At 34.9% G+C, this 16,456-nt stretch overlaps 1 protein-coding gene across 1 annotated transcript in view; it reads right to left on the reverse strand.

Moving 5' to 3' along the window:
- LOC139979535 (guanylate cyclase soluble subunit beta-1-like) overlaps positions 1-12,469 on the reverse strand; it is a 91,467-nt gene extending 78,998 nt beyond the window's left edge. Inside the window, exon 1 of the mRNA XM_071990450.1 lies at positions 12,213-12,469. Coding sequence (XP_071846551.1) covers positions 12,213-12,215 — 3 coding nt within the window. The 5' untranslated portion in view covers positions 12,216-12,469. The remainder of the gene's footprint in view (positions 1-12,212) is intronic.
- Positions 12,470-16,456: the final 3,987 nt, after the last annotated feature.

Raw genomic sequence — 16,456 nt, forward strand, 5'->3', positions numbered from 1 at the left:
AGATAAGCCTCTTCGTGGTAGGCGACGAGGAAGAGTAATTTAACATCTTGTCAGTGAATCATCACTCACAAAAGTGTCCTAACTGAAAGCAAGGTCTTCAAAGAAACGTCCAACTTTATCACTATGGAAGTATTATGACGCCTCCCAACAATAGTACCACGATGTTTTCATTATCTGTTTCCAACCATAATTAGGCCTATTCTAAAGGCTTAATCCGACAGAATTGAGTACAAGAGAGTGTCCGATTCTGTAATCATTCTTTTATACCTGTTCGCCAACGATGGTATTTTGATGGTTGCTGTAATCCTATAGATAAGTTGATCAATTATGATAAGACACACGTCTGTTCTATTGTCAACATTGTTTGTTTGTATTACCCTGGTTTGTATCCGGACTCTTTTGTAGAGTGCTTTGTGTACAGAATGTATCTGCTATTTGTGAATTTGACAGTCAACGTCCAACAAATGCACTGTAGAATACCAAAGCAGCTCGTCATCATTGGTGATTTCTAGGTCTGTTCGCAAAAGTATTTGTTGAAATATCTATCCTTGAAAGGACGAATTTACCAAGTTTGAGTCATTATTTGTCATAATTCAAGAACACAGACAAAATGTAACGGCTAGATATGTTTCTTTATATTTATTGCAAGGTTTCCTAGGTACTCATCTTAAAAATGTACCAAAATATCTTAATTGCTTCGTAATAATATATATAACAGTGTTTTCAAAAGAATATCAACAATAATTTTGTGCCTAAAGTCACCGATATTAGAATCGAAATACTTGACTAGACACAGAAATCATCGTATACATGATCATATGGTCACAGTTCCGCTATATATATATATATATATATATATATATATATATATATATATATATATATATATATATATATATATATATATATATATATATATATATATATATATATATATATATATATATATATATATATATATATATATATATATATATATATATATATATATATATATATATATATACATAGTTACGTGAAATGAGGTTTCTCAGTAGGCTGGAAATTAAATTAAGACTATACAACGCTAGAACAAAATACCCTAAACAGCTTTATATATTAACATTCCTTTTACGTGTGCTTCGCAGTGCTGCATTCACAGAGTGACAGGATCTTAAATTTAGAGACAAAATGCGGGTATTTTGCAAATTCAGTACTCTGACCTACTCAATGTAGCAGTACGGGGCCTGTTTCTTATCTTGAACGAAACGAGATTTTGTCTAGTATGAAAGTAGAACAGTGAGCAGTAAAAAAGAATGGATTTAATAAGATGATATATAGTCATGAGTCATAAAAACATTGGGAGGTACTTTAGTCAGGGCTCGTGTAGCCGACTAAACACTCATAGCTGGCTACTTATAAGTCGTCCTAGTGATAGAATATACAACCAAGGGCCCATTTAATTTTTCAGTTCCTGCGTTAATCGCCCTACCCACAGACCCCCCACCCCTCCCCTCCCCTCCCACACACACACATACACTCACACATACACCGATGGTAGAAACAATATGACTAAGCCTCGAAGTGAGGAAAAGATTCATTTATAAAATATCTCTGTTGCATTATTCTGTTTTTGGGAAGGCAAAATAAGTATCTTAGCAACTGTCTTAAATGACCTCGATATATGATGCTAGTCTGTTTCCTTCATCAGTATTTCAGCAGACTATTTAATACCTCTAGAAAGTCTGCGATGTTCCAAACCAAAAACATCTAAAGCAAGTTGTAAATTAAGAATTAAGACCAGGCCTGACGAGAGGAGTGCGTGTGTTGGATGGGGGGAGGGGGGGGCAGGGGGTAGGGAGGAGTCGTGACATTGAGACTCGGGGCCAGGAGTCAATTAGAAAGTCCGGAAAGTACTGGACAAAGGAAACGGTATTCTTACTTTCGTGTTATAAGATACTGAAGGTAACATGAAGACACCGACGCCTATGTACACATATATCGTAACTGAAGAATATAGATCAATAGACTAATTTAAATATGACAATCTGGGCTAAAGCTGTCTTTTTAATTGATATTTTTCGACTAATCATCAGTTGATTATTTTATTTTGGCCAAGAACCTATATATTTTCACCTTGTCGTAAACAATGAGTGGATTTGAGAAGCAATGCGCAATCAGTGTTATATAATGTCGGTAATATAACGTAACCAGATAAAGTTTGGTGTAGGATAATGATATCAAAGACTTGTCTTATAAAAGTCAAGAAGCTGATATTTTATTTGTTAGGTCTGAGTAGTGCTAGCTTAATATATAGAGTAACAGGATTTCATTCATGTGTGACTGATATATGTGGTTAGCGAATATCTATAGTCCCCATAGTTCACACCTTGTTCAAAACGATGAATATCATGAATAAAAATAGCAATGATAAATTTTGAAAGTCATAAAAATCAATCAAGTAAACAGTGGGATTGTTTGGGACATATCCATACGCGGACAAGCATACCATATAAACTATACTATGTATATAGTCTAACCAAAACAGTAAAAATAGGAGAAGGTTTAATATTATTCACTGTTGAAATATTTCATAACCTAACACATAATCTTTCTACTAATAATTGTTATCAGTACTAACCTATACATTGCAAAAAAAGTGACTCGAACGAGAAATGACATTGAGTTAAGATGCAAGAATCTTAGCATATGTCGAAAGTTTAAAACTTCTTTTAGAAACGTAATTTCATTAATCTCCAATGTTGTATTGTTCACACTGAAGTGAAAAATATAATAACTGTGGCAACGAAAGATGATATCTTGAAGCTTGAGGCATTTGATCTGAAACATTATTAATGATTAAATCGAGTCTCACAGAACTATGTCATTTTGGAAGGGAAAGAGTTATCTAGTGCTTTATGATAATCCATTGCGTGGTACAGACTGTTGTAGATGTTTATAGCATACCACTCACTATAGGTATGCTTATTACACACACAAACATACGCAGGTGTGTTTTTACATTCAGACTAATGCACCCTTCTTTTTTCCATTATTCTAATCCACGTACCCTAACCTTAACAATACCCCTGAACACAATAATTCTTCTGAGGACATTGGAATTTTTTTAAATGACGTCTGAGGACTTGGGATTCCTTTGTTCCTCAGTCAGAATGTATATAACGTATATGTTTTTATGACATATATCACAGAAGTACTGATGAAATGAGCATTATTTCGAAGCATTCTTGAAAACTTTAATTTATGCAAGAAAAAATCTACTTTCATGAATTACACCTTTCTGTAAATAAATTTGCATTTTCCAGTCTTTGAAATATCTCTCGTGTCGTAAATAGCATTGTCTGACGTCAAGGGTATGACGCCAAGGCCAATTTTTATGCATATTTCGTAAGAGTCATTAAATGAAAGCATTAGGCCTATAGTCTTACTGTTTAATATATTATCTATATCTTCTTCGGGAAAGCACTTATATAGGTCACATATGGCACACAGGTGTATTTATTAAACTTGTGACTTTTATCTTATATGGTTATGTGAAGTAGACGCGCATTCGAGATTACCATTGAATAAGTTTAAACAGGTTGAAAAGTCGTTGTTGATTACACATTAAGATTATGACATTGCTTTGGTACTTTGATCCGTGTATAACGCAGGATGAATAATAAAGGGAAACTATCTCACCTTTCACTGGCATATCTTCTACTCAAATGTATGTGAATGTACTATCAAAATCCGCGTTGGGATAAGACTAAGGGATTCTTTACCAATATTACTTCATCCACCTTATAAACTGATCGGTATGGAACCACGAGCCATGAAGTACAAATGCTTGGACATTGTGTTGAAGACATGGCACATAGTCAATATCATGCGTACCTAACTGACAAGACGTAATACATTTATTATTGGCTTTCTGATTTAATATTGACACTCCAGTCTGGCAGTTCCAACACTGACGCTTGTGATTTCCATTTTGCTTAATAAATTATAGATTCACTTGCACTGAAAAACAGCCTATAATTTTAAGCGACAAAAAAAAACGTGTTCTACCCTACTTTTCTGGAATACATGTATAAGTTTAGAATGTTTTAAGATCATGTTAATTTGTCAAACCAGTCTCGCGAAAAGTGAGGAATTGAGAAGTATATGTATATGTCAACGTGACACGGAATATCGAATCGCTGAAGCGAAATGATTCTTCTTCGATTAGGTTATATCTCGAGACTGACTTAAATCTTCTTTGACACAGTTGAGTGAGAATCATTATTAACAGTTTGTAAGATTCATTATTCGAAAGATAACGGTATGGTTACAACAACCGGGGGTTTTTTTGTTGAGAGAATTGTAATGCTTACACTGAAATTAAGCATCACATAAATGTATACTATAAAGTAAACGCCAGTAACGATTGGAGATTTCAAAACTGAACATTGGCCTCATTTTATATGCTGCTTAGAATAATCTTGTTTCCTGTCTATTTGCTTTAGCTACAGGGATAAGGGGCTTGTCATATACCGAAAAAAAACATAGTACATACTAAATAAAGACAGCTGGCAAAATTTAGTAATTCAATAATAAAAAATACATCTATCCTGGGCCCAAACTAATATGGTAGACAAAGTAAATGTTTTGATCAGGTTTTCATTCATTCCAAAATTTTACGGAAAGCAATGAAATTCTTCATTCGGGTATGCTGATGCTGATGATGATGATATATATATATATATATATATATATATATATATATATATTAATGAATATATATATAAATAATTGAAATCGTAGTATATATATATATATATATATATATATATATATATATATATATATATATATATATATATATTCGTTCCCATCTCTTAGGCTGACAATGAACAAACTGCTGAGAACAACTGTTTTGGTAAAGGTTTGACAGATGATATTGATTATCGGACTTGGGAGGCAAATAGAGAATGACAAAGACACATTTACTGATATAATCTATATTGACACAAAGGACGTGCTTGTTCATAAAAGACAGGTCGCAAAACTATGGGTTGAAAAAAGGTTCATTCAGACTATATATTAATTCATACTCGAGTTTTATTCAAAAGCGAAGGGGAATATTCTTGTTTCTGTTACCATATATTATATAGGTATAAACCGTGTCGCCAATTCGTTATCATTTCCAGCAGGTGCGAATCCAGAGGGGTTACCACCCCTCCCTTTTTTTAAACCTCCCACAAAAACTGTGTGATCTAAATATGCGTCAAAATGCAACATTTGATGTGTGAATTGTATGCTTTTTTAACGGGGAAAATCCTCCCAGAACCTCGGCGTTAACAACCATAGGACCCCACCCCTACATTATTTTAAATCCTTACCCACTCCTTTTCAGGTTACCTTTTCAGACATCCCACCTGTATCAAATAGAGTATTGGATTGTTTTTAACAAAATGTCTGACTTTTCTCTATTTAGCAGAATGTCACCGAACGGTATTTAAAAATCACACCAACGTGTGAGTTTGATTTAATTACATCATTGATACATACTTATAATTGGGAAAAGCGTCTTCAAGACGAATTGTTGTAAATAGAGTAAGAATAGTCTAGTCTAATCAATAAACCACCAATTAACGCTAATTATGTGGAAAACAACTTTGATCCCCGGGGTAACGTGGTAGATCATTTTGATAAAATGATGGCAATTTGCCAACCAATTGTAACCAGCTCATCTGAATATAAATTTTTAGTATTTTCGGTCGGTTTCATCATCACCCTATTAGCCATTAAGCTTCTTGATCATTTACACCAATCATCCCCACAGGGCATACATATGATTCGACACACTGCTGTAATATTAACAGGCCAGACGATCATGTTCCCGTAAAACAAACACAGGAATAAACCCAATTGGCAGACATATTATTTCAACGTTCCCAAGGTTAATTAATTTCATATCTATAGTTAGAAACAATCTCTACTAGATTTTGCAAATACCTTAAAGGTGAAAGTTCATCTCGTCATATTACGGTGTGGCTTTGCAGCTAATTACATGCTATGAGCAAGTGGATTCCTTTATTCCATTACTATTGTACAATGTCTTACGCATTGGATTGCAAGTTTTAATTTGAATTTTATGTTTGAACACTTACAATCCAATGCAGTATTCGTGATAATCTGTACACGTTCTACATATGACAGTGTGTGGAATTCACGTTCCATCATTTTGTTTTGATGAACAACAATTTTACACGCATGAACACACATATACAGTGTAAGACAGTTTTCGTGGGCAATACACACATGACAACGTGTGTGGTTGCATGTGGACTCCATGTTACATGTTATTGTGCTAAATAACAATGCCACGCGCAGTGTACTGGAAGTTTCAACTTGAATTTAAAATTGAACACAAATAGTTCAATGCGGTATTGAAGACTGCAAAACCGCGACATCACGTCCATGCTTATTGTCTCACGAATTGATTTGAATGCTTTACCCTGCAAGTTGGTGTTTAACCACATATAGTGCCACACTATACAGTATGGAATGTTGCAGACTAGTACAAACTAAGCTTTCCCGTTTTCCTTGTCAAATATTTCCTTATCCAAACATTTGACGTGAGACTTGCATCTCACCCCAATCTGCGTAACAATTCTATAAAGCTGTGCTGAGTACATCGGTGGGCGTCTTCATGCTGAATATAGGACTTTCCGAGATGAAACCTGATCAGCTTACGCCTTGCAGCGCCAGTAACTGCCATCCTGTTGATGTTTTTCATCTAAGAACTGCTTTTGTAAGTTGTGTACTTTCTCTGCCGACTTGGAACAAACCTCGCGTTGGAACAAAATCCCCATTGAAGAAGGTGATAATTCTTTTCTAATATGCACGGAGCAGTTTTATTATACTCAATATCCTTTTGCCGCTACGACATAACAGATATATTATAAACATGTCTAAATTAAGTTCTTCTATACACCGACAGTCAGTTAGTCCATTGAATATTCAAAAAAGAAGGCGAAGAAACCTTCAGGTGAACGCTACAAAAGAGTGATACGCCTATAGTCATATACAGAAATGAAATTGCATTCTGTATACAGATCCACTCTGTGATATATAGACACAAATGCGTACAGTAGCTTAAATGATATACACACCATTTAATAAACAATTTCACGGACAATGAATGCCAAACACGGAACGAAAATAAAACTCTGATTAAAGTTCACTTGATATGGAAGAAAGACAAATAAAAGAATTGAACGGGGCAATAAATAGACAATGTCATTTATGAAACGTATATATCGTAATATTAAAGGAAACCTGTTGATAACTTTCGGTTGTTATTATTTTCGTAAATCAGTTAATGTCACGTTGTTGTCAAGGCAGTAGATGTCTTAAAGCAATAGCTGTTTTACAAATGCGCAGGCACATCTTATGCAAACGTAATACGAAAAGCAAATTCATTCTGTGATATGTTAAGATGTTCATAACTGTCATGTATAATAATAATCATAATAAGTATATCCTGTTTATATAATATATATATATATATATATATAGCTTTAATCTCCTGACATCATGAGCTATTGTGGATTAAAGCTAATATTACAAAATGAAATCTTAAACTTTGTCTAAGAAACCGGAATTGTTGAATGGTCATCGCTGTCTCAGAACACACAGGAAAGGAATAGCCCTACCTCGTTGTTAAACTTGAGTAAACTAAGAAAATGAATGGATCTTTCTAAGAGATACAAACGATTGTCTTTTCCTATTTACCTTTCTCATATGAATGTTTCTAAGACTGATGGAGCAAACTACCAACAGTTCTTATTAGACCGAAAAGCTATACCATCACTAAAGTGGACGTTTCAGAAATTAAATTTTAAGGTTGAACTGATCTTCAACTTCCCTCACTGACAACTTGTATTAATGTCATATACATCGTCGCGTCTCGACCAGTACGTGTGTGTGTTATGTCGAAACTGTTACGTTGGTATATAAAGAATACAGACCACGAATCATAACGCTGTATGACTCGCACTACTGCTCTGGTCTTCAAATAGCTAGTTAATTGAACTTTTTTCTGAAGGTAGATTTGCAGAAAAAGGCCCGTTGATTTCGCTTGATTCACCTTTGCTTTAATCTCCCAAGACGGGAAGAAGGTCATGGAACTCTATAATCAATTTGAAATCGCTCCGCTTCGCTGCTAAAGTCTTACCTTAATACCTACATAAAATGACCAGATTTCTCCGGTGACGTATTAAAAGATAATAAAACAAAATATTAATGACAGAATTAGAAAAAATGAGGGAAATTGCAATCAGGCAGACAGCTCCGCAGAAAATAAGGCCAAAGTTTACGTTCAACTATGAAGGAAATTTACTGAAGCAATGGTTGTATATATACACACAGTATATGGATTGCGTATATACAGAGAGACAGAGAGAGAGAGTAGCAACATCTAGATCTATATTAGTATGGCGAAAGAGAGACAACCTTGGCAATGTGAGCGATGATAATATATGAATAATACACTATAGAGAAGCGTTGATTGGAAATGAAACCGACAGTGCATGTTGGCCACCTAGATATGTTAGTAATAAATGTCTCTACGATCAATTTCCATGAATCAGTAAATATCGACTGCATCCTTGAACATTATAAACCGTCTGAAGAAAGAAAGAAGCTTAAGGACCATTCGCTACAAATATCTAAGAATTGTTGTTGTACTCAGTGTTTTGTTGACATGACTGAAATAACATTCAGTTTTTCTCATCTTTTTATTCCAATCAGCAAGGTCAGACTTGAAGCGTTGGGTTAGTTCTGTTGAGGTCTGTCACTGATACTCTTGCATTCTCTTGCATACTCTCGCATGCTCTTGCATACTCTTACATACGCTTGTACACTCTTGCATACCCTTGTATACCCTTGCATACTCTTGCACACTGTTGCATACTGTTGCATACTCTACATGTATGGTAAAAAAATAGTGCCTTCCCTCTTCCTTTGCCTCCTCCGTCTGTTTCAGTCCTCACACAATTTGGAACATGAAATGATTGATATGGAACCGTGTATGTTAAGTGGTTCACTTCACCCAAGTAATCATGACCAGTTTAAATCTTTACACATATCTACATGACAATACATGTTATGACGTAACCCGTCAGAAATACAGCTGGAAACCATGTCATGCAGGATCGCTTCTGTCAGTTTTGGAAACCTGCCCGGATATAAATCCATGTTTAATTTAATGCCAACTATTATTTTTACTCATAAATCACTAAGATTCAAAGGCGACTAATTCTGTAACCCATAACAATAATTTACCAGGTTGAAGCTGATTTATTTACTGAAATTTGAAGGGATAAAGTTCTGTATCAGAGATGCGTCGAAGAGGGTTGTGAAGTATCGAATTTAATAGGTCATACATTCAAAATTCTAATCGACCAAAATATGTTGACGTTGTACTTGAGATGAAATATCAAAGATATACTTCACAAACATATTTTGTTCCGGTGGATCCCTATAATCTTATCTGACATGAATTAATATTTATAAGCCAGCCTGGTACGGGTTATTTTTACGTTATACGTAGTGGAATAAGTGCCTATGAGTGGTCGAGGCAGCATAATAATAAAATAAAGGATCCTGAAGATTAACTGACCTTCCTGAGCGTAAACTGTAACAAACAGAGTGGTTACTAAATCTCATGTTGTGTTACCTACAAACCTATAGCATTACACCCCAGCACAGCAAAGAAATGGTAGGACATTGGATCTCTAAATAAATAATCTTTTAATGAATCAGGGAAGACCTACAAACGACAACAACATGATATTCTGAAGACGCTGATAATATTTTAGCAGATCTCTAAATAACAATTCTTTTAATGAATCAGGGAAGACCTTCAAACGACGAAAATCATAATATTCTGAAGACGCTGATGATGTTTGAGCAAATCTCTAAATAAATGTCCTGTTAATGGATCAGGAAAAACCTACAACGACAAACCATGTTTTGTGAAGTTGCTGACAATGTTTTAGCAGTCAATTAGACAAATATATTCAAGTAAAGCTTCACAGCGGAAAATTCGGGAATCTTCAAGGTTGTGAATTATTTCTCGTCAAATAGAAAGACAATTTTGTATTTTATAGGAACTACAGCCTAAATAACTCCGGGTTTGGTGATTACACGTTTCAGAAAGGCCTTCAACGGTTCTTTGTTGGTGTTAATATATGATATTGCTCCAATTGGATCCGTCACCTTTCGTAAAAAGCCCTGTACGTAAAATTGTCACTAATAATGAGATTTTCTCTCACGTAGATCGCTAGAGAAGTATTCTTGTAAAATTTGAAGGACTGGTTTAATGGAAGTCTGCACCCTTTGTGAAATGTTTCTCCACATTTTGTTTCTTCTTAATTTTTTTATAGGTGATAAATAAAACATATTAAATTATCAGACAGTGGATTGAGTTCATTTTTATACTTTGGTATAACAAATTTGTATCCTTTTTGACGTCATAGCGAGCCATCTACATAAATATAATTCAATCGCTCGCACCGTAGATTGAAATACAGTCTGACATGAAAACTAATTATTAACTTAATTGACCTGTTTGCTTGAATGTATCCTTTCACTGTTTAGTAGAGCTGCCTAGCACAGCCAGACACGAATCTATATATATAAGGTATATGTACCTTTCGGAACGTTCAAAATACATGAATACAGTGACATGAAGATCGGAATATCCCAAATGTTTTCGACAATAATGGTCTCAGTTGTATTGACTACTTCTGGGAAATTACACAGAGTGGGTAAAAGATACATATTGTATCTAGAGAAGTTTTTTTAGTCTACAGAAATTACATCACAAGTGATGAAATCCGACAGAAACGTCAAAGGTTTAAAAATATGATATTAAATGTGTGGGACACATTTTTGACACGTTATAGGTGTACCATTTAGTCGTGTATTTGAAGCAGCGAAATTGTTGTAACTGAAGATCCATTAGCTAATCGAGGAGTTTATAAATTCAAATATTATATGAACGTTACTTGGTCAGAGTGACACAAAATATCAACTCAACGCAAGCTTTAAGGCAACATGGTAATAAAAAACAACCACAAAAACAAAAATAACTTCAGAAATAACGTTTATCAGTATTAATTACTCAAAGTTTGCATTAAAAGATAACATAATGGCAATAGAAAATATAGACATAGCTAGGGATTAGAACAGAACCAATAGGATTGACAAATGCACTAGACTTGTTAAAGTATTGCAAGTCTAAGCTGACACTTCTATCTTTAAGGTCAAAGGTCAATCCTGTGTACTAGCCTACCTTCTTCAGTAAAGTGTAGAATATTCTGTGTTGTTTCTTACTTTTGACTTAAAACAAATTTACTTATTAACAGAAGAGTTTATTTGTCTGTTTGTCTTTGGTAAACAAGCGTTGGGGTTAACTACAACATGCTAAACTAGGTGTATTCCGGATTCATCAACAAAAACAAAGCATGCGTCGTATTGTATGCTTAGATCGTGGAACCATTACCTCATCGGAAGCAGGGAGGTAGACACAGGAGGGGTATGGAGGCCTTATGTCGTTAGTGTACGACTATTTTCTGTTCTTTTATTTTCGATTTAACAAAGGGAATGGAGATTATCTCCTTCCATTATTGCACCTTCCTTTTAATCAAGATATGTTGAAATATCTATGAATCGCCCTGGCAACATCGCATGAAACACTTCAAATGCTTCCCTTTTTTAAATATTTTTCTAATCGAAGATGAAACATCATGAAAGTTTTCTTCAACGTTCTTACTCGAATGATATCAAACCAGCTTTACAGAGCACATTCATAATAACGTAACAGACGTAGTATTATACGTGTGGCAATAATCGATCACCATGAATGATGGTTATACTGTATGGGTTATATAACCTGCCATGTAACCAAAAGAGATTTATATATTTATTAAACCGAAGCTAGCTTTCACTCTCTAACCTTTCGAAGTTTTCACACACAAGTTCTTACATTGACAAATTCATAACAAAACACATTTTATCTTCTAATAATCTTCCTTCATTATCAACGAATAATAATATATGTTTTGAACTAGCCAAACGCTATACCTTCCTCTCCGTCGCGTTTCCCGTAGAATTTACTGACGATCTAACATCGTCTTTAAACGCTCTACAAATCAAACAAATATATATTTTCCACTCACCATATTTTCGCCGTGCTTCTACAGTCCTAAAACTTCCAACCGTTCCAGAAGTGGTATACTACGACTAATTTCTCTCGATTTACGTTACTGTAGCCTTGGTTCTCCACACAAATCCCCCGTAACGGTAAGTGTTTGTCTACACATGCACAATAGCAAGGCTTGAATAAGAGTCGAGCTGTTGACGGAGAGATTGAGGGCTCTGTCCAGCGTGCATTCAACATCCAATATTTGGTTTTGTACACCGATACGCGCAGTAGCTTTTATGATGTCCTCAGAAAGAAACCTGCAAAGTACAGCGTGTACGGTAGTGTGAGATTCAAAACTTAACACATTCTGCATGGCAAGGGACAATAGGGAGAAAGTCTCGTTTTTGAATAGAATGAAAAAGAATGAATAGAATGTGTATGATGCTGTTTAATAATGATTGCTTCTATATATATAAATAAATATATTTGTGTATTTTCTCCTTCGTGCTGAGTTTTTGAGAGGCTCGGATTAGCATTGCCTGTGATAAATTAATGAAACTTTCCACGGTATATGTAAGCTTAAGACTAACATTACTGAGAACAGCATCAGACTACAAATGCAAAAATAATCTAGACACGACCAAGATAAGTTTGAGGGCTATATTGTTGGTCTTGCTAAACTAAGAAACTTCGCATTTTGATGTGAAAGTGAGTGACGATATGTGGTTGCAAACGCACACATACAGTATGTACATCGAGAGAAATTAGCTATGCTTAGCTACATTTTCGGCTATATATAAAATTCAATATGAGTACGGTAGTAGTAACTTTTGAAGGTGAAAAGCGAATGTTTCATGGACTCCTCAAGGGTTTTAGAGTGGCAGGGCAAGACACCGTGGATCCATGGTCGTTTTAGAGTGGTGGGGCTAGACACCGTGGATCCATTGTCGTTTTAGAGGGGCTTAATTGGCCGTTACCGATTTGCGTCCACATGATTCATGTAAAGGAAGGCGTTTCTTCATCGCTACCGTTGGTACACATTGATATGATTGAGCCTGGGTGTTAAGATGCGAAGTGGTACTATGTTTTGCGGCTTTTGAATTATATTCATGTTGAATATTTTCGTCGAGTGTTTAGATTAATCTATGGCTGACCTAACTTTCATTTGATGAGGCATATGCTCCATCCGCCACACCCGTTTCGCACTTGCTTCTTGGATTATAAAGTGACAAATATACCAAAATATCGGTCAAGAAACATATTGAGCTTTGATTAATATTTTGTGAATTTTTAGAAAGTGGAACTAAGATGGACCAATAACTTTATTGCTTTCACGTCAACGTGAACAAAGTCAACAAAACGAATTTATTTGACTGCAGTCAGCACTGTGTTATTTCACGCAATGTACTGCAGTGAAACTCTTTTCTTACAGTAACATAGTAAGAAACGGAACAGGAATTCTAGCAATTTAAATACCCACCATACATCCATCAGTGTCTGCGTAATAAACAGCATGAATGTCATCATTACAAAATCTCATTGCGTGAGTGATAACAAGTCATTGGACGCCTCATCTGCCATCACGTGTCAGGTATGAAACCGTATGAAAACATGCACTAAAGGACTAGGAGTACAGTACGAAATATCAGACTGATATTCATAACGGACCAATTCCGCGAAAATATTGTAAGTCCCACATTTCTGTCACGACTGGAAAGGAGATTGATTGGAAGCCCGGCATGGGCATCATATGTTATGACTTTTAGAGTTGTAGCTGGAATATTAGCCAGCTTTTACTCCCGACCTTGTGGGTATGGTCATTAATGTCTTTAGTGTAAATTACAACTGCACATATAGTGCTCCTCTCTAGAAGAACGTTGTGAACGTGCCACGCAATTAGTGCTACATAATCCAATTGGTGATTATGCTTAAGGATTCCATAACTGTGACGAAACTCAAGAACATTTTTTTTCTCACTAATTGACGCTTTAATTAGGTTGTCTATTGTCCTACTCTAGCTGACGTCACAGTCCACACACAAGGTGAAATTTCGCCAACTTCATGTTACCGTATAGCGTGCTTAGCAATTACAGTATGTTGCCATAGCAACATAATTATATTTCCACGTTTTCTCATACTGTCTAAATTATTTTTCACTTCATTTGTTCAAAACATAAAAAAACAGACATCCAAAAAGGTACTTGTTCAAAACAAATTCAAAACACAAACATTTATATTTCCGTTTCGTATTTTGAACGATAACTCCTACTGTTGAAGTGTTTGTCTTCATTTAAAAACAAATGCTTGTTTGCGGTTTTTTCCTTGTTCAATTTAATATTATTTTCAAAAGTTATAAGAGCAGTTAAGTTGCAAATATTTATCTTACCTTGAATAATTATGTAAAAATTGACATTTATATAAGGGGTGATGTTATGTCGTTATTTGTGTGTTTGTTTATAGAGGCTTATACATGAAAGTCTCTGCAATAAACAAAATGCTTTTTAGTATTCCGGAAATGGAATAGTATAGACCAGTAAATTATAAGGGAAATCGATTTAGAGAGAGAGAGAGAGGGGGGGGGGGGGACATGGTGGATTAATTATTGTAGTGTTTTACGGTCTCGGCTGTCATGTATTCAAGAACACATCTGAGAGGTACCAACCAATATCTCATCAGAAATTGTTTCTTCATATCCAAATACTAATCATACATGAATGATTTCTACGTATTGTAAATCGTTCCGAAAATTTATGTCGTAAATGTTAATGTTTGAATAATGAATGTTATGTTGTCTTCCATCAGCAAGACAAGAGTAAACAAACAATACTGCAAAGAGTCGACTCCGCCTCATTTGGTATATCGTACATATAGCTGTTGGATTCATCTACCTTAATGACAAAACTTTATGAAACATGTGATTAATTGATATGCATTCTAGGTTTCAAATATAAATATCAGAGAATCCTCTAACGTAAACAACATGTGGTTATCATACCTCACCTACTGGAAAATTGATACATTATTTATTACCCCTTTTATTAGTTTTCAAACAAGACCACGAGTTAGTCACTCCAAGATGAATCCTATTCGCCTAAAAAGAGAGAACCACTATATAGCGAGGCTAACAACTGAAGTGTCCTTAGTTAAGGTTTTAAGAGACGAAAATGCAATCGGAACACCAGATCCAGTCTTCATTCTATAAGCATTTGTTAAGTGTCTCCCCGGGGTAAAGGTTCTCAGGACTTGCTGAAGGAAAGCCAGTGACGATGGCTGGTTAGTTAATCATTCTGTCAATGACGAGAATTGGCATAGCCAGGGGTATAAGAAGCACTTTGCGATTTGCCTTCTAGTTTACAAAGCTCAAGTGAATGTGATCCCTGGAGTTTAGTGTTATTGCTTTCATATTTGATAAAGCACGTTAGAGAATTAATATCTATTTGTTTCCAGATCATGTGTATATAGAACAGCACGTAGGCTATAAAAAAAAAGTCGAGATATTTCATTAGTGTAAAATATTTAATTTCATCCAACTTCATAAAGCCATATTAATAACACGTTTCGTTTCAATATACACAGCAAGATCAATTCATATTTTTTTTTCTTCAATAGCATACGACCATGTCACATTTAACGTTCTTGATATATAGACGCAATTCAAAAGCACGATTGACAAAACATGTGTAAAAAAAGTCACTCAAATAAACCACGATTCAAAATTTGAAACTTGTACACATATCCTTAATATTGGTATGGTCACGTTTGTCACAGAAAGGCAATAGAATCTCAAGTATCAATAGTCTAATAAGAACGTATATGAAGCTTTTGTATACATTCTTCCCTTCTAATGTAACTGTATATATCTATTACAAGGTCGTTCTTAGTTGAACTCTTGGGGGACATTTCGTCAGTTAATCTTGTCTCTTAGCTTTTCAATCAACTCTCAATTTGATAGTCACTATTTGCAATGACGCGTGACTTAACCAGTTGTGTAGTTGAAATCGTCGCATCATTCTATATACTGTCATCTTTCCGATATGCTATATAGAATTTTGTTTGTAAAATGTCAAACAGTTTCGGTTCATTACATCAGCCATGAGATATGGTTATCTATAACATCTGTTTAAGTCAATGAGACATAGAAGGTGACAAAACAATAATGGAAATATTATCTAAATAAACAAAGAGATTCATTGTCAAGATTTAAATCGTATGATCTTCGTCCAAGCTCACCTATACCTTAGACTTATTCACTGCTAATTTGAAAACAAATGTAAGAAT

This window comes from Apostichopus japonicus, chromosome 14 (assembly GCF_037975245.1).
Source record: "Apostichopus japonicus isolate 1M-3 chromosome 14, ASM3797524v1, whole genome shotgun sequence".
Taxonomy (NCBI): Eukaryota; Metazoa; Echinodermata; class Holothuroidea; order Aspidochirotida; family Stichopodidae; genus Apostichopus; species Apostichopus japonicus.